Below are 25,052 nucleotides of genomic sequence, written 5' to 3'. Positions count from 1 at the left end.
TCCCTCTTTTTCCCACTCTCTTATCCCTTTCATACGCAGATAAAAAATACCACTATTTTACCATGCCTGCTTTTATATACCAGCTTTTTGGTATATCTGAAAGGGTTAGGGGGTAAAAAAACTAAGAAAAATAAAAGCCACCTAAAGAGCTAGCTATGATTCCTGCATTTTCACAGACTCTGTAAGCAAAATACAGGAATCAGGTCTGTGTGAATGGTTCTCTGCTTTTTTGTAGGTAAACCCATTAACACTTATATTGTTTAACACCTCCCTAATTTGAAATGCAAACAGACCCCATGGTTTTACAACACCCCCCAACTCCCACCCCTCCCAATTTGCCTGTTCCTACTCACTGTGTAAAAGGGGTATACCTGCAAGAAAGTGGTAAATAAGGTTCTGTTTTAAAGGGGTTATATAAACATTGTCTCATATCTTTTTTTTGCAGGTAATATACCACATCTTCTGTCTGAAATGGGTATCTCTGTCTGATTCCATCTGGTTGTAAAGATCCTCCTAGATGTTCTAGAAGATAACCTTCAACACAAGTTCACTTTCTCACTTCTCACATGGATTCCATAGACCTGCACAGCTTTGCCGCATCAAAGGTGGGAAAGGTGCAGCAATGGGAAATCAACCAAGGTCCACTTCAAAGACAGCCTAGGTAGAATGGCTGTTCCAGAGCAGCAGTGCTCAAAACAGAAGCACACTCACAGTAGAGGAGAGAGCACTCAACGCTGCAGAGCAGAGAGGAATGGACAGTGAGTGGAACAAGTCTGTGTTGTGATGTGATAACTCAACTCTCACTCAGCTGCTCTCAACCTTCAGCACATCAGCACCACTTCAGTCAGGTGCAGGCTACGACATGTACACCTGAAGGACAACATACTCAGGGTATAGAAAACAAACATGAGCCACGCTCACACGCACGAGAACATCAACAGTGCATGGGGGGCTATAGATAAGGGAGTAAAAGTTACTTGGCTTGGCTCAGAATGCAGATGCCTGTTGGGTTCTGAGTAACCCCTGAGAAACACCAGTCATTCCGGTAACAGGAGCACATCTACCCAATCGATCTCCTCTGCTGAGAAACTGCAGTGTGGTGGGCATGGGGGGGGTGTACAGAGGGCAATCCTGCAGGGAGAGATTATCTGATGTTGCATCGCCATCTCATGGTCATAGAGGAAAAATGCAATCCAGCACCACTTAGCCTGTGTCAATGCCAATGCACAGCAGCAGACTACCATCAACAGCAGCATTTTATAAACAGAAAGTAGTGTATCAATCCAGAGCATATTAAAGTGAATTGTGAATCTGTCAATCCACGCAGAGTTCAATAAGATTGAAGTCCCTTTGCACCATATGTGTGGTGCAGTGGTCTAAGGCACTGCATCTCAGTGCTAGAGCCCTCACTACTGACACCCTGGTTAGAATCCAGGCTGTATCACAACTGACTGTGATTGGGAGTCCCATAGGGCGGTGCAAAATTGGCCCAGCGTCGTCCGGGTTTGGCCGGTGTTGGCTGTCCTTACTTACAAGTCCTTAACCAACAATGCAGTTTTAAGAAAACACAACAAAAACAGTAAGAGATAAGAATAACAAATAATTAAAGAACAGCAGTAAAAAAAAATAGCGGGGATATATACAGGGGGGTACCGGTACTGGTTCAGTGTCACAAATGAGCAGACATTGAAACACACACATGCAAAAAAAAAATATATATACTTTGACATTTTGGAAAGCTCTCAATTTGAGTTGCTGTGAGTGACAACGTAACAGACTACAAATGCTTAGCTAATATATCCCATCAGCCTGTTCGGTGATTGTTTCCGGAATTTCCGGTCTAATTTCAGAGTTTAACGCGCGCTCAAACGTCAGTGAAACAACTGTGGTTGTACAGTCTCATCTATCTGTGGTACAGTCGGTTATCATTTTTAAAAATCATAATAGCTTAAAGAAATGTTAGCTGCTGATTATGACCTGGCCTCTCTACCGGACCTAATTGCCCCTCTACTACTGCCGACTTTTCCCCTTTCTCTCAATATTACCGGTGGCTGAACCATGGAGGTGAGTAGCTAGCAATTAACGTTAGCCTGCTATTTAACTTGAGTCTGGGTTTATAGAAGAAGTTGAATATGGCGATTCTCCAAGCCCAGGAAGCAGCCATTCAATTTATCATTCACCAGCTTTTTCAAGTTTAATAATGTCAAAATTCGTTCGATACTTACCGAAGAATGGCGTTTCGCTCAGCAACTATCGTCACTACTGAGTTAATGAACTGTATTTCCAAAAAAGGTCTAAGAAATGGAAACAATCAAAGTATTGTTTTTGACCAAGTGAGCATGAATCTTCTGCAATGAATCATTACTGCCATGCACGGGTCGGCTGCACTTGGTCAAATAAACTATAACGTTACTTAGATTCACCAAAAAGTGTTGTATTCTTCACACAACACACGAAGACAGTATCCAATTCACGAATCTTTGGGGGGGGTCGCTCCACTTACAAAAAAAACACAAGAAAGAGGGTTGACACTCAACATCTCAGCTTGTTCTAAAATAATTTATGTAGTTAGAAACACAAGATTAGCATTCCTGCACCATTCCTTTGTTTTAATATAATTTGATCTGAGAAATTAAGCTAATTGGCCAGTTTAATTTATAGGATTCAATAAATATAGTACCCAACAAACGATATGGACAACTTCTTTCTAACAGTGAGTTAGACATGAGCCACCCACGGCAATCTCTTCCCCAACAACGAGTATATAGTATCAGTTCTCTGTCTGACAAGTAGTATGGAGCCGAGTATTGTTTTCTTCATCCTATGTAATGTAGTCCCAGTGAATTTGGTGGTTTCTCCCCTGTACAGATAAATTATTAATTGAAGTTGTTAGGTTTATGTCCTGTCCTACATCCAGATATTACCATGTTCTGACCACTAGATGGTGTTGTTCCAAGAAATGCCGATACCGACAAGTTATGACAGTAACCCATGCTTTGGTTTTGTTTACCAGGACACTGTAAAGTCCATTATGCCTCTGAAGAGTATGAATCCTTAGCAACTGAGTCACTGTAAAATAAATGATCAATGGCAACTTCAGGTTTTTCGGGAATACTTTGAAAAATAACTTGACACTATTAATCAGTCGGATCTGCTGGCTAGGGGCACTCCAAACATAAGGCAATGAAAAAATTGCCAAAACTTGTAAATGATGGTTATGAAATAAACCAAAACTTGTTTCTCACAAGTGTAGCAGGTTGTGAACTCTGCAAACAACATTTCCACTCTGAGAATGAGAACAGTAAATTACTGTAATACATGCATTAACAGAAATGTATGTAACCAAACTATGAGGATTAACGGTACATTTACTATTGGGGACAAATGTAATGGGGGAATTGATCAAAAAATAAAAGGCAAACATTTCACACAAGTAAGTAATGAATGTGTAAGAATTGGTGGGAGAACGCTGAGCACATTCTGGAGAGCTGAGCACATGCATTCTGGAGAGAAATGCCCAATATCTTCGTGCCACACCGCTTCCCTTCTTGTCTCAATGTTGAAAATTATACTCAAGACACTTATCGAAACACACATTTTGGATGCTTTTTACTGACCGCCGCAACTCAATCAGCTAGGCCTATTGCCACGTGCTCTGCCCAAATAGAGCTTGCCAGCTTGTAGTCCTAAACCCTGTTTACCACAGACCTTATTTTCTGTGTTTTATTTTTAAAAATCCATTAAATTCCCAGTAGGCTTTTCCCCAAATGTATTTCAATTTACTTTAAGCCTATTGGATGTGCCACATATTGGAAAAAAAAGTGGGTTACCTTCGCATGTTCATCCAAAATAATTCCAACGTCCGAGCATTGCGCTATGCACCCGCCAATTCGCATGGTGGTGTGTAACTGCGATTCTCCAATCGGAATCGTCAACCGATCATAGATGTAGTTTCAGACGAGGAACACGTGCTGCTAACAGGTACAGTGATTGGACCGTGTGTTATCTCAAACGCAGTCGCTTTGGAATGCCCCTCCTAGTTTTTCTCATTAATTAAATATTGGGCTACTTTTTCTCATTAATTAAAAATTGGGCTACTTGCTAGCTAACCTTTTAAACACGAACCTTGGCGGCAGTGCTAAAGCTTGTGTCCGAGGTCGGGTACAGGCTTCTGTAAGCAGCAGATTTCCAGGCCCACCTTTACTTGCCGATACTTTCTTTGTTCTCGATTCAAAGTTACCTGTGTCTTAAAACCCTTGCATGAGGCTTGGAGCTCAATTGAAATCGTATTGGATTACGGAATCAGTTTTTAACAAACACAAAGAAATGGGCTACAGCAGTGCGATCTGTCTTATTTCTGAAGATATGGATGTTTTATAAAGTCCGACACGTTCAACAGTTGTTGATCATAACTAAGGTAGGTTTTCCTCTACTCACTTTTCTTCTAAAATATACTGATCAAAGGTCAATGTAGCCCACTGGTGAAATGTTATGCACAATGGTAACATGGACTGGGTAAAGGTGCAACCATTTTCTAGAAATCAGGCTTTCTTTCGGGTTCGGGCTCAATACATTTCTGTGACATTGGACTTGAATGGAAGTTTGGCTCGGGCTAAGCCGAACCGGACAAATGTTTTCAGAACGTATTTTGACAACCTTAGTTTAGAGGTCGACCGATTTATGATTTTTGAACGCCGATACTGACTATTGGAGGACCAAAAAAAGCCGATACCGGCCAATTTGTAAAAAAAATAAAAATAAAATGTATTTAATTTATTTGTAATAATGGCAATTACAACAATACTGAATGAACAGTTATTTTAACTAAATATAATACATTAATAATAATCATTTAGCCTCAAATAAATAATGAAACATGTTCAATTTGGTTTAAATAATGCAAAAACAAAGTGTTGGAGAAGAAAGTAAAATTGCAATATGTGCCATGTAAAAAAGCTAACGTTTAAGTTCATTGCTCAGAACATGAGAACATATGAAAGCTGGTGGTTCCTTTTAACATGAATCTTCAATATTCCCAGGTAAGACGTTTTAGGTTGTAGTTATAGGAATTATTGGACTATTTCTCTCTCTACAATTTGTATTTCATATACCTTTGACTATTGGATGTTCTTATAGGCACTTTAGTATTGCCAGTGTAACAGTATAGCTTCCGTCAATCTCCTCGCTCCTACCTGGGCTTGAACCAGGAACACATCGACAACAGCCACTCTCGAAGCATCGTTACCCATGCAGCGCAAAGGGGAAAAACCACGCCAAGTCTCAGAGCAAGTGATATTTGAAACGCTATTAGCGCGCACCCCGCTAACTAGCTAGTCATTTCACATCGGTTACACCAGCCTAATCTCGGGAGTTGATAGGCTTGAAGTCATAAACAGCACAATGCTTGAAGAATTGCGAAGAGCTGCTGCCAAATGCAGGAAAGTGCTTTTTGAATGAATGCTTAAGAGCTTGCTGCTGCCTACCATCGCTCAGTCAGACTGCTCTATCAAATCATAGACTTAATTATAACATAATAACACACAGAAATACGAGCCTTTGGTCATTAATATGGTCGAATCCGGAAACTATCATTTCGAAAACAAAACGTTTATTCTTTCAGTGAAATACGGAACCGTTCCGTATTTTATCTAACGGGTGGCATCCCTAAGTCTAAATATTTCTGTTACATTGCACAACCTTCAATGTTATGTCATAATTATGTACAATTCTGGCCTTTGTTAGGAATAAATGGACTTCACACAGTTCGCAATGAGCCAGGTGGCCCAAACTGCTGCATATACCCTGACTGCTTGCATGGAACACAAGAGAAGTGACACAATTTCCCTAGTTATAAGAAATTCATGTTCGCAGGCAATATTAACTAAATATGAGGGTTTAAAAATATATACTTATGTATTGATTTTAAGGAAAGGCGTTGATGCTTATGGTTAGGTACATTGGTGCAACAACAGTGCTTTTTTTCGCAAATGCGCTTGTTAAATCATCACCTGTTTGTCGAAGTAGGCTGTGATTCGATGAGAAATTAACAGGCACCGCATCGATTATATGCAACGCGGGACACACTAGATAAACTAGTATATCGTCAACCATGTGGAGTTTGTTTTTTATAAGAAGTTTTTAATGCTAGCTAGCAATTTACCTTGGCTTCTTGCTGCCCTCGCGTAACAGGTAGTCAGCCTGCCACGCAGGCTCCTCGTGGAGTGCAATGTAAGGCAGGTGGTTGTGGGTTGGACTAGTAACCAGAAGGTTGCAAAAGCGAATCCCTGAGCTGACAAGGTACAAATATGTCATTCTGCCCCTGAACAAGGCAGTTAACCCACTGTTCCTAGGCCGTCATTGAAAATAAGAATGTGTTCTTAACTGACTTTCCTAGTTAAATAAAGGTGTAAAAAAAAATCTGTCAAATCGGTGTCCAAAAATACCGATTACCGATTGTTATGAAAACGTGAAATCAGTCCTAATTAATCGGCCATTCCGATTTAATCAGTCGTTCTCTACTTTAGTGGACACCCACCTGTCTCGATCAATGAGAGAAGATCAGAAGCGGACAAGATGGCAACCTATACATAGTTGGATTACTTAATGGAGCAAAACATGATTTAATTGAATCATGTTCTAAATTCAAACGTTCTCCCTGCAACTGGCCATGGGCGTTTCAGAATACACAGGTGACTTCCGACTCGAGAATGAAAAAAGTATCGGCAAGTAAAGGTTGGTCAAATCTGCTGCTTACAGCTGAACAGCAGCCTGTACACGACCTCGGACTCAAGTTTTAGCTCTACCGCAGAGGTTCGTGTTTACAAGGCTAGTTGGCTAGTCAAGTTTAATGATGACGACTTATTTTGCAACCCCCCCCAGTGACAAAGAACTACATCAAGAGTTCTCCTTCACGTTGAAGGATGACATCTACGTACGGTATCAGTCGTTCAGCACGCAGAGCAAGCTGGAGAAGGCGATGCAAAAGATGAACCCGTACAAGATTGACATTGGAGCAGTCTACTGTCACTGGGTGGGGCTCCGTTACTCACCGTGTTTATCTGACCACCTGTTACACACATTCTTGCTTTCTTCTCCATCTGCCTAACTCGATCACATGGATCTGTTGTCCCTCAAGTGTCCATTTTTATTTATATATATATATATATATATTTATTTGTTTATTTTCCATTCCTCCTTCTGTCACCCTCAACCCAATCAGCATAACACAGTCAAGTCTGGAAACTTCCAGGCTCTTGAGAAGGAGCTGGTGTTTGATATTGATATGACAGACTATAATGATGTCAGAAGCTTTTTGCACGTACTTGGATCACAGCCAGAAGGTGTGTTTGTAGTTCCACCATCTTTACTATTATACAGATGTAAAGTATGTTTGAATGTACAACAGACTAATTCAGGGACGATGCCTTTTGACGTTTTGTTGGGGGTGTGGGACTGTTGTCTTGTTTTGCAGTGCTGCAGACATCTGCCCAAAGTACTGGACTCTGACTATTGCTCTCTGTATCTTGGACAGTGCACTTCGAGGTGAGTCAAAAGAAAAAAAGGTGATTTAATTGCCATTTAGCAGACGCTTTTATCCAAAGCCAGTCACGAATGCATACATTTATTTTATGTATGGGTGATCCAACTTTCCCCAGTATGCTCTAGTAGGACAGGACATACTGGGCAGCAAAGAGGCTGCGGACAAAGTGCTGGCCCTCGTGCCTAAAGATATCCTTTTCCTCTGCCGATTTTTGTTTTTATTAAAACAAATCTACAGTACATGTATGGCTACACACACACACACACAGCGTTCTGTATGTTAACGTTTAGCAGGTTTTTGCGATAAAATGCCTATCCTTAACGTAAACCACATGTCAGAAAGGAGCTGCTGCAGTGCTTCCAGACTGAAAAAAACCCTGAGAAGCGCTGGTGTATACTTAAGACTCTGGTCCAAAACAAACGTGTAGGTCGCCATGCCCACACAACAGTGAAGACTGACATAAGCCTTGTTATAACACAATACAACAATGTGGTGATGTCATAAGCGCATGCTTGGCTGCCATTAACAACTCTACTTTCTACCACCAGACGACTGCCAAGGGCCATTACTTTGAGAAGGAGATCATGTGGCAGTACTGTTACCCTCGGGTTGATGTGAACGTCAGTAAAGGAGTCAACCACTTGCTGAAGAGCCCCTTCAGCGTCCATCCCAAAACGGGTAAGGGAAAAACTAATGAAGTGCATGAGTAATGGATGAAACCTGAGAGAAACGGTCAAAAGACGCTCTCATCCAACTGAAGGAGATACTCTTAGGATGTCATTAGCTCAACAACACCTTTTCTCAATTATCCTTACTTCCCCAAAGGGCGGATCTCTGTTCCTATTGACCTGAGAGAACTGGATCGCTTTGACCCCTGTGATGTGCCCATTATTAGGTAAGCCCTCAGTCAATTTGTCATAATAAGAACTTTGTAAAGAGAGATTCAAAATGTATTCCCAAAGCCTTAAAAACTTTGTTTATGTGTGGCGTCCCTAGGGTTCTTCTCAGTTGGTACACTCACCGGTCCTGTTATCGTTTCTCCCTGTAGTCTGATCTGTGAGGAGCTGGATCGGCCCAAGACAGCAGGAGGAAGAGAAGGAAGAACCCAAGGAGAATGAGAGAGAAGCAGGAGAGCGACGGAAGAGAGGTATTCAAAAAAGACAAGTGCAATTAATCACTAAGAACCAAGGGATCTAATATTGTTTTGTTCATTGCATGTTGATTTGACTAACAAAAACATTCTGGTTCCATAGACTACAAACGAACAAGCTTGTGAAACTGTTAGATCAATTCCTGGAAGGGATGGCTCGCTCAAGGAAAGGGGAGCATCTTAAAAAGAGTGGTGGGTGTAATTTAAAATCCTTCGTGGAAGAATACAATTGTTAGTATGAACATTTAGATCTAAACGAGTTGATGATCATGGATTGTTTTCTCAATTTCTTTTCACAGATCTTCAAAAGGACTTCTAGCCCTTAGCGGTGTCCAACGGAATACTGTCTGATGCTGGGATTGGTACCTACATTGGTTGGCTAATCTTAAACCATCCCATCATATCAGTTGTTTATAATCTGACAGTTAAAGATGGAGAACACACATTAGATACACTGTAAACAAATGGGTTGTTTGACCAAATCAACAATTGAAAAATCAGTTGTGCAAAACTTTTATATAGCTTATTGTTTTCTAATTAAAATGACTTTATACTACATTTGTCAATCTATGGTTTGTGTCATGAAAATGCATAAAGTAACTATCTAACAAGAAACTAATGCAAGGATACACAAGAGATTTTTTATTTTTTTGTATTTTTTTTTTGTAAAACGACCCGGAAGAAGTTAGTGCAAAATGTGATATCGGGAGACCGAGGTCAGAAATTCTCTCTCACAACCATCTTGGATATAGAATCCTAACTCGGTGAGTGTGTCTGCCGCGAATCTAACTTCATCTAACCATTTATCGCAGTTTAAATGATTTAAAACATGGCTCTGAAAGTACATGAGAAGCGTGGCATACCCCTTATGTGGATATTTATCCATATCATTATCTGTACACAGAAATATTCACTGTTTATGTTGTCGATCTCTGGTACAAAATGGGGGAACACGACTTTGCCCACATTTGCTAACGGGTATAGGCTTGGTTTCATGTGACGCGACAGTTGAGAACACAGGACGAATTGGAAGTTTTACGGATGGGGCAACTTGTGTAGTGTTCAGTGGAAGTTGTCAGTGACTCAACCTATGAACATATCTTTGACAGCGCACATCCAGCTAGCAAGATTCAAGCGAAGCTTGTTCGAAAGTGAGAGTACCGTTAGCTAACCATCTCCCTAATCTTTTACTGTTTTCTTTGACTATACAAGTTGGTAGCTATGATTGTTATTGCTGTGACGTTCTATTAAACAGCGTTTTAGTCCAGTGTCCATTTGTCTCCTGGTTTGCAGCTTGCCAGTATTAACTATCTAGATAACGTTAATCCATGTAAAGTGGCTAGTTAGCTTGCTAACTAGGGAATGTATCATTACATTAGCAACACGTGAAACACACAGTTAACGTTTGAGTTCGAAATTAAAATGACTTATTGGCTAACCACTAATTTATCCAGTTACCCTCACTGTCAGTAAGTACCTAACCAATGTTTGACAGTATGAGTTGGTCACATTGAGTATAATCTGCCGTCCTAGAATTTCGTTACATCCGCAATAAAATTATATTTGACTTAGTATTTAGCTGGGAATGATTTGGATTTGAACACAGTGGGAGAACCTCAATTTCATACTTTTCGCGTCCTCTTTCTCAATACCAATTGGATGAGGGAGGCAGAGGTCCCTATACCATCTGACTTCCTTCAATGGTGTTTAAGGGGGTGAGGAGAGGACTCGGAAGTGTGCAGGTGATTTCACTGAGACATTGTGTACGATTACATGCACACAATAATGCGATTATTGTGGATAGATTAATATAATAGTTCGATTAAAACTTTTACATGCTTTGCAAGAAGGATTCCCTTAATGTTTTACATAGACACATCTGAAATCGGGCTACCTGATGGCACTCTGATAAATGCAGAGAATCCCCAATCAAAATAAACCTTCTGCCACAGTGAGCATGATTTTTTTTGGAAGCATTTGATTTTGAGACCGGACATATAAAGTTTGTGAACTACTTCTATGCATTCATTCAGTTGTTCTGAACGCACTTCACTCAGCACTGAAGAGGGAGGCTAGCTCAGCTGGTGTTAACACATACACCAATCAAATACAGCACTGGGAATGCCAATTAAGGTGTTTACATGTGCAAATAATTAGAAAGATTGCACAGAAAACCAGGTGCATTAATCGGTGTATGCTTACTTTGATTTTGACCTAATGCCGATTTTAAGATGAACAGAGTAAGATGTTTACATGATTGCATAATCTGCCTACTGCCATAATCCGTTTAATATCGAATTACTACTGTGCTGGTTAATGTACTCATTGAATCCAATTCCTACTACTACATTTTTTTGGTCATCTGCTCTCTATGGATTTACCTAGTCAATGGGAGACGTGTAAAAGTATCTAGTAAGTTAGTCTGTGTTTTATTCATGCCATGTCAGTTATTCCTGGTGAGTCATTCCTTGATTTCTCATTTCAGACACAAGCATGCCTGGTGAAGCCACAGAGACGGTCCCGGTCACTGAGCAGGAGATGCAGCAGCCACAAGTTGAGACTGGTTTGTATAGCATTATTACATCACACCTGCATGCTAAGATACTAAACTGCAAGGCTAATGGGGTCCTGGAACTCAAACACTGCAGTAGCTAATTCAACAGTGCTTGTTCGATGTAGTGACTGAAGTCATATTTCCCCAGTGGAGTGGTGGCTGTTATTTGAGAGCTCTATATTAATTGAACTCCTTCAGGAAGTGTATCACCCATCAGTTGACACTTAGATAATCAAGCAGGTGACACTGCTGTAGAATGACACACTGTTGGGGACGCTCACTTGGAACCGTTTTCTCTGCGTCAAGTACAGCTTTACACATATTCTCATATATAGGGATATGTGGTGTCAGGTTTCTTTTAAGGGGAAGGGTGGGCTGATCATTTCTTTTTTTACTTTGAAGCGAGTAGCCCTCAACGATTATGTTTGGCCAGTCATCGACTCACTTTGCTTCAATGTTGAAAAAAGGGTGTGGGAACAATTTTGGGGGATTTGAGATGGATTAAAACATTGTGGTTGTCTTGAATTTCACTGCAGGTCAAATTGGGTTATCCAGGACCCCTTATTTACTGAAACCCACTCACTCACAACCGCATGTGTTGAATGTTACTGTACCGACAACTGTGTTGTAAAACACTTTCTAATGCACGGGTATCGATGTAGTGGCATGTGCATGGACATTTTTTAAAGAAACATCCTGCACGCATTAATTATAACTGAACAAAAATATAAACGCAACATGCAACAATTTCAACCATTTTACTGAGTTAAAGTTCAGTCAATTGAAATCAATTCAATAGGCCCTAATCTATGGATTTCACATTACTTGGCATGGGTGCAGCCATGGGTGGGCCTGGGAGGGCATAAGCCCACCCCCTGGTGAGCCAGGGCCCAGCCAATCAAGATTTTTTTTCCAACAAAAGGGCTTTATTACAGACAGAAATAGTCCTCAGTTTCATCAGCTGTCCGGGTGGCTGGTTTCAGATAATCCCGCAGGTGAAGAAGCCAGATGTGGAGGTCCTGGGCTGGTGTGGTTACACAAGGCCTGCGGTTGTGAGACCTGTTGGATGTACTGCCAAATTCTCTTAAATGACGTTGGAGGTGGTAGAGAAATGAACATTAAATTCTCTGGCAATAGCTCTGGAGGACATTCCTGCAGTCAGCATTCCAAATGCACGCTCCCTGAACTTGAGATCTCTGGCGTTGTGTTGTCTCAACTGCACATTTTTAGTGGCTTTTTGTCCCCAGCACAAGGTGCACATATGTAATGATCATGCTGTTTAATCAGCTTCTTGATGTTCCACACCTGTCAGGTTGATGGATTATCTTGGCGAAGGAGAAATGCTCACTAACAGGGATGTAAACACAATTTGAGAGGAATAAGCTTTTTGTGCACATGGAACATTTCAGGGATCTTTTATTTCAGCTCATGAAACGTGAGACCAGCACTTTACATGTTTCATTTTTATATATATATATTTTTTAATGCGTTTCATTTTATATTTTTGTTCAGTATATGTGATACTATTTTATTAGCAACCTCTGCATTAAAAAGTGTCACTGACTTATCATAGAGCATTAGGAATTCCTTATGCTTCTGGAAATATATTTAGTTTTTAGACCAGCTTTTAATTTTTTATATTCACACCTACATTCTCTTTGACCATGTTAGTGATATGGTTGGTAATGTTATGCTCACAATTGCGGGCCTTTTTATGGCATTAATTTGACTTAATGTTTGATGGCAAAGGTAAGCTGCTTCTGTGAAGTATCTTATGGTGCTTTATTTTCAAGTCATTTAAGAAACATTGGTTTTAAATGCAATTAGTATTGATAGTTTTCTTAGAGCATTTTCTCATTTCATTTACATGCTGCAGCAAACAAAATTCTGATTAGTATAACAAAGATTCATCAATATGCAAGTGGAGATAATTGGTGACACTTATGGATTTCCACACTACCAAGCCCTGAACCGGAAGAGTGAAGTGTTGAAAACCATGACGGTTATAAGCAGATGAATCGCCATGTTTCCTGAAGAGACAATGAGTTGGAGCTGGTGAAGGCCACATATTTGCTTTTGAAGACCACTGGTCATGATGGCAGCTGAAGAAGGTGCTGAACAAGTGAAGACTACTAATATTGATTGGAGAAGATTCTGGATGTTCAGTACCACAGGTGCCTATTAATGAAGTTGATGAGAAACTACAGTACAGTGTTTATGGAGCGAGCCCACATAGTTTTGCAAGTAATTACTTAGTGTTGCTAGTGGAAACACCATAGGTGTTTGCTGATAAATGGGAACTGTTAGCTATGGCCACAGGAGAAGACTTAAGGAATTAAAGTTAGACCGTTGGAAAAGCGGTAAATTGTTTTTGTTCAGCAAGGAAGACTGCGTTGTTCCAGAAAAGTGTTGAAAATCCACTTGGGGATTTGGGTTAAATTGCAGTGGATGAGAAAATGTTTACATTTTGTTTTTCAGTTCTAGTTATTTGACTGTAATTCAGGTAAGGTTATCAAATTGCCTCATCACATCAAACAGAATAGCAACCTGTTAAATCTAAATGTTCTAATTCAACCGTTTTCACTAGTGGTTCAGTGTGCATGGTTCTCTGTGGTAAGATTCTTTTCACTCTGAAATATTGTGTCATTACGATTTGTAGATGTATTGAATGCTGCTCGCTCTTCAGAGGGTTTCTACCCACTTTCGGTCTCAAGGTTTTTCCAGTCACAATCTTGTGCATTTAGGCACTGCATGGAAACTGGGACATGGGTCCAAGTTTGGTTTTGTGGGTACACGCAACATTCACCCATTCTTGGTTCACCTCTAGTAAACGGAAGGCTGATGTCTGCATCCTTGAACAACCTCGCAAACACCTTGGTTCAACTGAATTGATACACTACATGACCAAAAGTATGTGGACACCTGATTGTCGAACATCTCGTCCCAAAATCATGGGCATTAATATGGAGCTGGTCCCTGCACTTCTGGGAAGGCTTTCCACTAGATGTTGGAATATTGCTGCGACTTGCTGAATGGACTTGCTTCCATTCAGCCGCAAGAGCATTAGTGAGGTCGGGCACTGATGTTGGGCGATTAGGCCTGGCTCGCAGTTGGCATTCCAATTCATCCCAAATGTGTTCAATGCAGGCCAGTTAAGTCCTTCCACACCGATCTCAACCAACTATTTCTGTATGGACCTCGCTTTTTGCACGGGGGCGTTGTCATGCTGAAACAGGAAATGGCCTTTCCCAAACTGTTGCGACAAAGTTGGAAGCACAGAATCGTCTAGAATATCGTGGTATGCTGTAGCATTAAGATTTCCCTTCACTGGCCTAGCCCAAACCATAAAAAAAAACGCCCAGACCATTATTCCTCCTCCACCAAACTTTACCGTTGGCACTATGCATTGGGGCAGGTAGCGTTCACCTGGCATCCGCCAAACCCAGATTCGTCCGTCGGACTGCCAGATGAAGCGTGATTCATCACTCCAGAGAACACACAGCCACTGCTCCAGAGTACATTGGCGGCAAGCTTAACACCACTCCAGTCGACACTTGGTATTTTTCATGGTGGTCTTAGGCTTGTGTGCTGCTGCTCGGCCAAGGAAAACCCATTTCATGAAGCTCCCGCCAAACAGTTCTTATGCTGATGTTGCTTTCATACAGACAGTTTGGAACTCGGTAGTGAGTGTTGCAACTGAGGACAGGTGAGCTTGTGTGGCGTACCACTTTGTGGCTGAGCCGTTGTTGCTCCTAGACGTTTCCACTTCACAATAACAGAGCTTACAGTTGACCAGGCCGCTCTAGCAGGGCAGAATTTTGTGTATTGAGATTGTATGGCTGTGTGCTCGCTTTTATACACCTTGTCAGCAACGGGTGTGGCTGAAATAGCCGAATCCACTCATTTGAAGGGGTGTCCACATACCTTTGTATATATAGTGTAGATCTAGATCACAACCCCAATTCTAAAAATGTGCTCATTCAATTGTTTCCTCTTAATATTTTGTGTCATATAATCAAAACCTTTGTACCCCAACTTCCTCATGTTGGTAAAAGTACCTGGTATAGGAGAATACCGTTACTGTAGTTAGATTTTATTAAACGAGGGGTTAAATCATTTTGATCATATGCTTCAAAAAAAGTTATTGTAAGCTTATCAATCGCTCCTCACACTTGCTGTGACTACCCCCCTGCCGCTCCTTCCGCTCCTCCTTTCCTTCCTATCAACTCCAGGGGTGTTGAGTTCCTCTGCTCCCCCTGAGATGGCTGTGTCTGACGTGACCAAGGCAGCCGCTTTGGAGAGTCCTGTGCCTCTAGGATCCGCCACTGTTCTTCCAGAGATCGAATCCCAACCAGTGTCAGAAATGGCTTTAGGAGAGGCATCTAGTGGACAACTTAATGGTGTAGAAGCAACACCTGAAGTTGAAGCAACCATTGTTGAAGAACGTAAAGAAACTGCTGAACAACAGGTCACCCAAGCACCAGAAGAGGTCATCATTCAAGATTCAGCTGAAGTTATAGAGGCTACCGTGGCAGCCACTCAAGATGCAGTGGCTGCAGAACCCGTGGCAGTGGCTGCAGAACCCGTGGCAGTGGCTGCAGAACCCGTGGCAGTGGCTGCAGAACCCGTGGTAGTGGCTGAAGAGACTCCGGTCCAAGAACCAGCACCTGCTGCTAAAGAGCCAATCGCAGACACTATTGATGGGATGGCACGTGTAACTCCAGAAGTCACCCCCGAGCCTGCAGTCGAGATGATCACTGAAGAGTTGGAGACTGTGAGTCTGGATCCAGCTCTTGATGATGCCGTACTATGCACTGAAGTGGCCAGCTCGGACACTGGGGCCCCAGAACCTGAAGCACTGCCTGCTGATATGACCATTGACACGCTAAACGAAACTTCTGTTGAGAAAGAACCAATTGCGGCCTTCTCTGAGGCCGTCCAGACGAAGGTGATGTCAAATCGTGCAGGCCCGACCGTCTCCACCTGTCTCCTGTCAGGTGGGTCATTTTGTGTGCAAAGTTGGTTGCTTTTCCCCTCTTACAGCAGCTCCCCCTTTTCAGACATTTCGTCTCTTTTTTTGCCGGGCCTATATTTGCCCTTTCAAATGTTATGTTTTGCCCCCAAAAAATAGTAAAATGTTGTTATGCTTGATGAAAAGGGCTTATGTTTAGAGAAATGAAGAGATTTTCAATATTACATTTTCTTTTTTAGGGCTTGTTATTATCTCATGAGTATCCATTGGCTCTCAATTTTCTCTTGCGTCACTGTTTAAACCCAGCGTTTCACCTTGAAACAGGCCAGTCCATTTAGGCACTTAATGTAAAGAACTGACTTCCAGCAACTTCTTCGTCTTTTGTCATCAGATGTGGACTGTCCTTTGACTGTACTATTTCAGTCTCTCTAACTTTCTCTGGGCTTATTGGTGTTTATCAGGAATAATGCCACCTAGCCAACTGTGTTAATGTGCTCTAACTGCAGTATCTGTTTTTAACACTGGTATTTGTAGCCAATGGGGGGGTGGTTAGGGAGTGGTAATAGTTCCAGTTATGGCTTTTTGGTCATTGCGGTACAACTTTTTACTACTCACTAGCCACATTTAATCCCTTGTGGGTTGTTTTTTAATTTAACCTATGAAATTGGTCATGTTTCTATTAAATAACAATTGCATTTATTTGTCTATACTATAGCCCGACTTTTAAACTTGGTCGTAAACCACAATTTATATTTTTACCTCCAAAATGAACAACATTGCACCTCATCACTGCAAAAAAAAAAAAAGTAACGAATTACAATCTCATTCAGTCGATTGAACAATTTCAGGTTATGGTTGTTAGTGGGCTGAATTTGCCTTAAAGTGTGAACCCATTAGGGGGCTTAGGTCAAACAATGCATAGCATTGTTTATACCTGCTACAGCTCCTTAGAATTTGACCTGTCATACCACTGTCACAAATGTATTTTAGTGTAAATAGTGCCACGCTTTCCTCTGCACTGAGTGGGTCCTCACTTTTGCTCTCTGGTTATGAAATTGGACTAACGCTGTAGAAAATGTTTTGTGTGTGGGTCTGTGCTTGGACCAAGTAGATGTTGGTGTTTTAACTTTAGGTTGTCAGTTGTGGTTTTGCCCGAATACTTGAATTGTAGTGTGCATTGAGTTTGCTGCCCTGCAACAAATCCTTCCATTTTGGAAATAAGGTTGGTGTGGTGTTCATTTTCCTAACCCTGGAGTTCTGAGGTAACATTGTCTTGTGTGTTCTGATCTTTTAACCCGCATGGTTCAGGCTTTGACTTCCTTCCAAATTTTTAACAAACATATTTGTTTCATTCAGCCGCACCCTCTGCCCCTGCAAGTGTGGCTACCTCCCAGGAACCCCAGGCTGCTTCTGGCCCTGCCAAGCCCAAAGGCAAAGAGGCCAAGGGTGGCTCGACCCCAAAGGCTGTCCCTGGCAGAAGAAAAAAGACCTCGATATCTGCCGCCTCCTCTTCTCCTACCTCCCCAAAGCAAACCTCCTCAACACCCCGTTCCCCCTTAGCTACCTCACCTGGGGCATCTGGAGCTCCCAGCCAGGGCAACCGTGCCGTCCCAAAGGTTGTAAAGGCTGGAAAACAAGGAAAGGCTAAGAAAGGAGAGGCTTTCAAGCCTGCTGTTGACCTGCCAGCCCCAGCCAAAGCTCCTGCCCCCACAGAGGCCAAACCTGTTCCTGCACCAGTAGTGGCCATGCCAGCACCTGTTGCTGCAGATCCTGCACCTGCCTCACCCGTCTCTCCCAAGCCTGAGGCTTCCCCTGTGGCCTTCAAAGTGACCTCAAAGAATGCTGCATCAGCCCCTATGTCATTTGCTGATGCTGTTGCCTCTAGCCCACTTAAAGCTGCCCCTGAAATGCCTAAGGCCAAGCCTAAGCCTGTGCCCAAAGCTGAGGTGAAAGAGGTCAAGGCATCCCCTGCACCAGCTAAGCCTGCTCTGGAGGATGATGACCTTCCACCACTCATTCCACCAGAGGAGCCAGTAAAGATGCCAGTCTACTCACCCCCTACAGTAGTAGAGGCTCCTAAGCCTGCCCTAGTTGCTTCTCCAGCTCCCCCTAAACCAGCTCCAGTTGAGCCTGTTGTAGCTGCACCAGTTCCGCCCAAGCCTGTGCCAATTAAGCCCGTTGTAGCTGCACCAGTCTACTCACCCCCTACAGTAGTAGAGGCTCCTAAGCCTGCCCTAGTTGCTTCTCCAGCTCCCCCTAATCCAGCTCCAGTTGAGCCTGTTGTAGCTGCACCAGCTCCGCCCAAGCCTGCGCCAATTAAGCCTGTTGTAGCTGCACCAGTTCCGCCCAAGCCTGTGCCAATTAAGCCCGTTGTAGCTGCACCAGCTCCGCCTAAGCCTGCACCAATTAAGCCCGTTGTAGCTGCACCAGCTCCGCCCAAGCCTTGCCCAGTTGAGCCCATTGTAGCTGCACCAGCTCCACCCAAGCCTGCGCCAAAAAAGCCCGTTGTAGCTGCACTAGCTCCGCCCAAGTCTTGCCCAGTTGAGCCCGTTATAACTGCACCAGCTCCACCCAAGCCTGTGCCAAATAAGCCCATTGTAGCTGCACCAGCTCCACCCAAGCCTGCGCCAAAAAAGCCCGTTGTAGCTGCACTAGCTCCGCCCAAGTCTTGCCCAGTTGAGCCCGTTATAACTGCACCAGCTCCACCCAAGCCTGCGCCAAAAAAGCCTGTTGTAGCTGCACTAGCTCCACCCAAGCCTTGCCCAGTTGAGCCCGTTATAACTGCACCAGCGCCACCCAAGCCTGCGCCAAATAAGCCCGTTGTAGCTGCACCAGCTCCACCCAAGCCTGCGCCAATTGAGCCTGTTGTAGCTGCACCGGCTCCGCCCAAGCCTGCGCCAATTGATCCTGTTGTAGCTTCCCCTAAGCCTGTTGAAGTAGCGATTGTACCACCTCCAGTTTCAAAACCTGCCCCCACCCCTGCTAAAACCCCAACCAAACCGGAGCCTGTGACCAAGAATGAGGGTATTTCTTCTTCCTCCTCTCTCTGTCTCCTGTCCCCCCTCTGTTTGTCTGCCAATGTTGAGTTCTGTGGCCCATTCACTGGCTTGCTCAAGTGTCTCTTCCCTTTTTCTTCAGGTTTGAGTTGAAGAAAGTAGAGATTGTAGTAGTCTGTGTATTAGATTTGCTTCAAATGTAACCTCAACTGGCCTGTTTCAAAGATTACATGTAATTGGAGCTATTGATTGGTGAAATCAGTGCTCCCACTTTAGTGCCATTTTTGTTATTTTGGATTATAATTTAAGCGGCAATCAACAGTGGCCTCCCCACCCCTGGTTTGGTAAAAAGCTGAGGGGTGGGGCAGGAGAAATGTAATCACTCTCAAATTAATAGACTGTGCTATGGATTTGACAGTCCATGATATCAAAATTATAGTTTTAACCATGTTTTGAGGCCAAATAGTGTTTATGTACATTTTCTTGTTTACAAATATTGGAGTTAAAACAAGCTTAATTTGGGTTCCGAAGGGGTACGACAGTTGAACTAAGCTCATGAAGCATTTATAAGTCAAATTGATGTAGCAACTGCTGATTTCCCCTTGAACTGTGTTCTTTCAAACCAACCGAAGGTTCCAGTTGGCATGTTTTGCCTCCCATCAAGATGCATGTTAAAAGTTCAAATCATGTAAATGTTCTCAAATTCCCTACTATTTTTAGACACTGTTTGGTGGCTGTTTTTCCCCACAATGATAGTTAATTGAGCCATAGTATGGAACTCTATAAAATATCCTTGGGGGGGTCATAAGTTCGGAGAGCCATCTTAAATCTGTATGACTAAGGCAACATTTTACCATAATATTATTTTAACATTTATTTCTAAGCAGGTCTGTTAGTTTGTACACTGACTTTTTTTTTTTTTCCCCTCATCCACATTTAACCATTATTCTTTCAGTGCCTCAAATTACTAGGTTAAATTCACTTACCACCAACAAATGTTGGGCTCATTTTACATCTCAATTTGTATTGGTCTCGGTGCCTTAAACCGACTTTGCTCAGTTAAATGACCCATACAATTACAATTCTCCGGTCTTACACAGGCGCTACTGTAAGATAACTGGTTATCTGCTGCTCAGGCATCTGCCTGTGACAGCCTGTATAATGTGACTAATGCTTGTTTCTCTGTGGGGTGCTTATAGGGTCTGGCACTGAATCGGACAGCGATGAGTCTGTACCAGATCTGGAGGAACAGGACTCCGCACAGACACAGCAAGCACAGGTAAGACCACCTGAGTGATCAAGTGCCCAGGTAAGACTGCCTGAACAAGGGTCTGGTAGGGCACAGATTGTATTAACTGCTTATATATTGTATATACTGATACAGAAACAGTCCCTCCAGGATTCTGCAATCACAATTTTATTTAGAAAAATCAACAACTTCCCAACGCATATTGTGAGGGCTTTCAAATTTGACCAATTGACGCAATATTTCTGCATTAAGAGTCAAAACGTCGCAATATTATTGCATAAAACTTCAATAAAAAAAGAGGACTCGCAATTTCAACCAATCACTGCTAAGGATGCACTGATATGAAATGTTTGGGCAATACCAAAATCTGATACTTTCCTTGCCAAAAACCTGATACTGATTATTTAATATTTTAGCAGCATTTTAAGCGTTCTAGTACAGTTAAATAGTTGAAACACACACACACTGACCAATAAGTTATTTTGTTGGCATTTATGTATGTCCCCATTACCAGTATTAAAAAAAACATGATCAAAACCTATTTATTTCACTTGCTGTGCTGTTTCGTTGTTCAGTCGTTTCGTTCTCAGAGGATTTCATCATGCATGTCAAGCAGTGAAGTTTCAGCTCAGTTGGTCCGTAGCCTCTTCTATCGTGGGTTCTCTTCATCGGTGCGCACTGTCTGTTTCCATCTTGTCCCGCTGTGTCTAACATTTCACGTAAACCCTGTTTCTTGTCTGCATTGAAGTAGCGGCCCTTGTACCTAGCATCGAGCTTGGTGGAGACACAGTAAAGAGGCTCAGAGAGAATGCCACCGAATCACTTGTTCACAGCCTCTAGTACTTTTACAAGTTTTAACCCCACGGTCTGTTTGCTGTTTTGTTGAGCAGGTGTTTCAATGCCATGACAGAGGGTATCACGTCTGCTGCAGACGCAGTTGATGAGCTTATTTCTCCAGTCAGTTGTTTGAATGGCGCTAGGAGTGTCTTCATGTTCTCAAATGCCATTGAAATGGCAGCCGCGGTATGAGAACCAGCACATTATTGAGCGTGCAATACGGCTTTCCTCAGTACGAAATCCTCGTCCACCCACTGTGCTGTCAGACTCCGCATGCTCATGGGGCTGACATCGCTGGTCCAAATGTCAGTCGTGAAGCTAATAGCAGTGACGCCCATAGCAAGTAGTTAATGGATGTGCTTTTCAACAATACTGTGTAACTCCGGTAGTGTGTACCAGTCGGCGAAAGCCAACATCATCCACAACAGAGAACGGTTGATTGTTGTTATGGGTAATGAATTTCATTATCTTGGCGTTGATGGATTTTGCCTTTTTGAGTTGTCTCGCTTTAATGTTCTTACTCTTTCAAATGACTGGTTGACTTGAACTTGTTTAGTTGTTGGAAGCTTCTTTTTTTCCCCTGCTTTTATTCTAGGTAGCCGCTGAACGTCTGGGGGTGATGCACGTTCAAATGAGTAATTAGGTTTGTGGTATTCAAAGATTTCACTTTCTCCCCTCTGGAAATAATAGCGGCACAAACGTTGCATATGGCTTTTCTGTTATCTTCCTTTGAAACGTCAAAATAGATCCACCCAGCAGACGTTGTGGGCTAGGTTAGGAATGCTGTGTTGTACACGTAGCTCTGTATTTGTTTGTGGCGTCATTACGTCATGTCTGCTACCTACGTAATATAGGTGTGCACGTCAGCTTTGACATCGGTTTTGCACATCGGAGTTGAACTAGACATCGGGCCGATGTTGCCATTTTTAGCTAATATTGGCTGTTTCCGATATGCTTACCGATTTTATATAGGCCATCCCTAATCATTGCACGTTTACCACATATGGTTCAATCTGTTAAATTCTTATTTTTCAGAGTAAATAACTCACGGACACTAGAGAAGCTTTAACCAAGTTTAATCATTCCCCAAAGGTTCTGTACAGCTGAAAACAGACAGCAAAAGATTTGGCTTCACAGTTTATATGCATCCTACTTAAAACACTCCCCTTTCTCTCCAATCCTTAATTTTAAGGCTCTACAGGATGCTAATAAAGAGGGTAACATGATTCCAAACATTTATTACTCTCCTAAGAGAATGTGTCCTCACCACCTGACCTCAACCCCTCTTTCATCTAATACACATTCCAAAGCCTTTCTTCGGAGAACCATTAACTTCTAACCCAGTCTCTTTAATTTCCTATCTTTTATTTACGACGTCAATTATCAAAGTTTAGCACATTCCAACAAATGAAACCAGACGTCAACAATACTTTTCCCTCGTCGGCTCATTTTCGCCACAGTGGACAATGCAAATATCACAAAGAAATCCCAGCGACATCCTGGAGGGACTGAGTAAACACTTGAACTGCACTCACAACATGATTAGAACCCCTGACTATCTGTTTAAGAATAGATCCTTGACTCTTCAGTGATGATTGATAACAGTGACTTTCGTTCTTCTGAGTCTACTGAAGCCAACCCCTCTGTCCTGAGAAGAGCAACGGCCAAAGGGATACTTTCATTTGTTTTGTTTTCACCATTCATGCCATATTCTTACATATGGGTAGAGTTTTTTTGCTCGCACTCTGAAACCTTGACTGCCATTAAAGGAGGATAAATGTATTTTTTCCCCCGCAGCTTGCAGCTGCTGCAGAAATAGATGAGGAACCTGTTAGCAAAGCCAAACAGAGCCGTAGTGAAAAGAAGGCACGAAAGGTAACTAGCTTTTTTTTAAACTATCTGGACTCCATCATATTTTCATTAGACATTCCTATCTTAAAAGTGTACGTTGAAAAATGTAAATGACTATGCCACCTTTAACTATCCGTATAAACAATGGATAGTTGAGGAGTACGGTTCCAGTCAAAATATAACCCATGATTTGCTTTTCTTCAGGCAATGTCAAAGCTGGGCCTCAGGCAGGTGACGGGGGTCACCAGGGTTACCATTCGCAAGTCTAAGAACATCCTATTCGTCATCACCAAACCAGATGTCTACAAGAGCCCTGCATCAGACACTTACATTGTCTTTGGTGAGGCTAAGGTAAGATCCAGGATACCGTTATAATTGTATTTTCTGGTCTCCTTTTAAATCTGAAATGCTATTGGCATTGTTCCATCTAGTTTAACTGTTCTTTCACGATAGTATGCGATTCTGGTTATCAGTCAAATATACAGTGTAATATCCTTCAACCAAGGTGTTGGTGTTCTTGCTAAAGGATACGGCACTGATATCTCTGCCCGTTTCTCTCCCTTTGTGTCTCAGATCGAGGATCTCTCACAGCAAGCCCAGTTGGCAGCGGCAGAGAAGTTCAAGGTACAGGGAGAAGCTGTGTCGAACATCCAGGAGAACACACAGACTCCCACCGTACAGGAGGAGAGCGAAGAGGAAGAGGTGAGGGCATTGAGGGGTGAAAAAGTTACTATGTAATAGGCAGGAGTTAATTTCTCTTCAGTGATGATTGATACAGTGACTTTCGTTCTTCTGAGTCTACTGAAGCCAACCCCTCTGTCCTGAGAAGAGCACTTAACTATGATAGGGTTTAGTTTGTACATTATCAAAACTCGGGCACCGTATGTTTTGTTGTACATTCGATTGTATAGCTCTGAGCCTAGTGGTTAGAGCGTTGGACAAGTAACCGAAAGGTTGCAAGTTCGAATCCCCGAGTTGACAAGGTAAAAATCTTTCGTTCTGCCTCTGAACAAGGCAGTTAACCCACTGTTCCTAGGCCGTCATTGAAAATAAGAATTTGTTCTTAACCGACTTGCCTAGTTAAATAAAGGTAAACATAATTTCCATGTAGTTTGATTGTAGTAGTCTCCCATGCTTAATGGGGTAATTTATGGGCCCAATCCAAAAGCCCAATTCCCCTGGAGATGATAGTTAATTGCAGTGCGAGTTGACTGTCAAATGTGTATATATACTAACGTTTTGTCTCAATACATAGGTTGACGAGACCGGGGTCGAGGTGAAGGACATTGAACTTGTGATGTCACAAGCCAACGTGTCGCGAGCGAAGGCTGTACGCGCCCTGAAAAACAACAACAACGACATTGTCAACGCAATTATGGTAAGTAATTTTTACCACACAATTCCCCTTGTCGCCAGATGAAATAATATCTGGCACAGGGTTCCCTTCACTCCAAATATTTGTAGATTTGAATTGTGACCTGTGTCCAAGTTACCATGGGATCTACCAGCAGGAGAATTTCTCTTCATTGATGATTGATACAGTGACTTTCGTTCTTCTGAGTCTACTGAAGCCAACCTTTCTGTCCTGAGAAGAGCAAAGCAGTGTTAACTATGATGGGGCTTAGTTTGTACATGCATCAACACATTGTGTTCTTATATTCACAGGAGTTGACGATGTAGGCTGCTGGAGTCGACGGGGTTCTGAAAGGTTGCTGATTTTAATCTATCGTTGGTACAATTTATACCCAAGATAGAAATAAAGATGTGGCTTGGTAAATCGATGCGGTTTCCCACTGTTGTCTTTCATTTTGTGAAATTATGCATCTGACACGTCGTCTCCAAGGAACACTTGTCTCCAAGGGATTTGTCTGAACAGGGATATATTGAATACAGTTGAGTCCTT

General features: G+C 42.4%; 1 protein-coding gene, 3 non-coding genes and 1 pseudogene across 6 annotated transcripts; all 5 read left to right on the top strand.

Moving 5' to 3' along the window:
- Positions 1 to 1,810: 1,810 nt before the first annotated feature.
- On the top strand, positions 1,811 to 9,246 carry LOC115132603 (DNA primase small subunit-like; annotated as a pseudogene).
- A 101-nt stretch (positions 9,247 to 9,347) lies between these two features.
- On the top strand, positions 9,348 to 24,930 carry LOC115131913 (nascent polypeptide-associated complex subunit alpha). Of its 3 annotated transcripts, none has more exons than XM_029663999.2 (9): positions 9,348 to 9,454; positions 11,176 to 11,253; positions 17,573 to 19,240; positions 20,412 to 20,491; positions 23,096 to 23,173; positions 23,354 to 23,500; positions 23,723 to 23,851; positions 24,405 to 24,527; positions 24,815 to 24,930. In XM_029663999.2, exons 2-9 carry the CDS (start codon positions 11,184 to 11,186, stop codon positions 24,827 to 24,829), a joined length of 2,310 nt encoding a protein of 769 aa, XP_029519859.2. In that variant the 5' UTR covers positions 9,348 to 9,454; positions 11,176 to 11,183; the 3' UTR covers positions 24,830 to 24,930. The 3 variants fall into 3 exon arrangements, with proteins under 3 accessions (XP_029519859.2, XP_029519861.1, XP_029519862.1); XM_029664001.2 differs by lacking the exon at positions 17,573 to 19,240 and adding an exon at positions 15,477 to 16,241 and having other exon boundaries at positions 9,349 to 9,454; XM_029664002.1 differs by lacking the exon at positions 17,573 to 19,240 and having other exon boundaries at positions 9,353 to 9,454.
- On the top strand, positions 22,881 to 22,955 carry LOC115132891 (small nucleolar RNA SNORD59). The gene has a single exon (XR_003864147.1). It is a non-coding gene; the product is annotated as a small nucleolar RNA SNORD59 (small nucleolar RNA).
- LOC115132890 (small nucleolar RNA SNORD59) lies at positions 23,906 to 23,979 on the top strand. Its single transcript, XR_003864146.1, has one exon. It is a non-coding gene; the product is annotated as a small nucleolar RNA SNORD59 (small nucleolar RNA).
- Positions 24,670 to 24,743, top strand: LOC115132889 (small nucleolar RNA SNORD59). Its single transcript, XR_003864145.1, has one exon. It is a non-coding gene; the product is annotated as a small nucleolar RNA SNORD59 (small nucleolar RNA).
- Positions 24,931 to 25,052: the final 122 nt, after the last annotated feature.

This window comes from Oncorhynchus nerka, linkage group LG7 (assembly GCF_034236695.1).
Source record: "Oncorhynchus nerka isolate Pitt River linkage group LG7, Oner_Uvic_2.0, whole genome shotgun sequence".
NCBI lineage: Eukaryota > Metazoa > Chordata > Actinopteri > Salmoniformes > Salmonidae > Oncorhynchus > Oncorhynchus nerka.
Note: the sequence above shows the minus strand (reverse complement) of the source record. Positions and strands in the feature narration are given on the sequence as shown.

Excerpts from the sequence above, each read along its gene's own strand:
- LOC115131913 (XM_029663999.2), top strand. The coding sequence starts at position 11,184 with ATGCCTGGTGAAGCCACAGAGACGGTCCCGGTCACTGAGCAGGAGATG. Across the intron at positions 11,254-17,572 it reads GCAGCCACAAGTTGAGACTG|CCGCACCCTCTGCCCCTGCA; the intron begins GTTTGTATAGCA and ends TGTTTCATTCAG. Across the intron at positions 23,174-23,353 it reads GTGAAAAGAAGGCACGAAAG|GCAATGTCAAAGCTGGGCCT; the intron begins GTAACTAGCTTT and ends GCTTTTCTTCAG.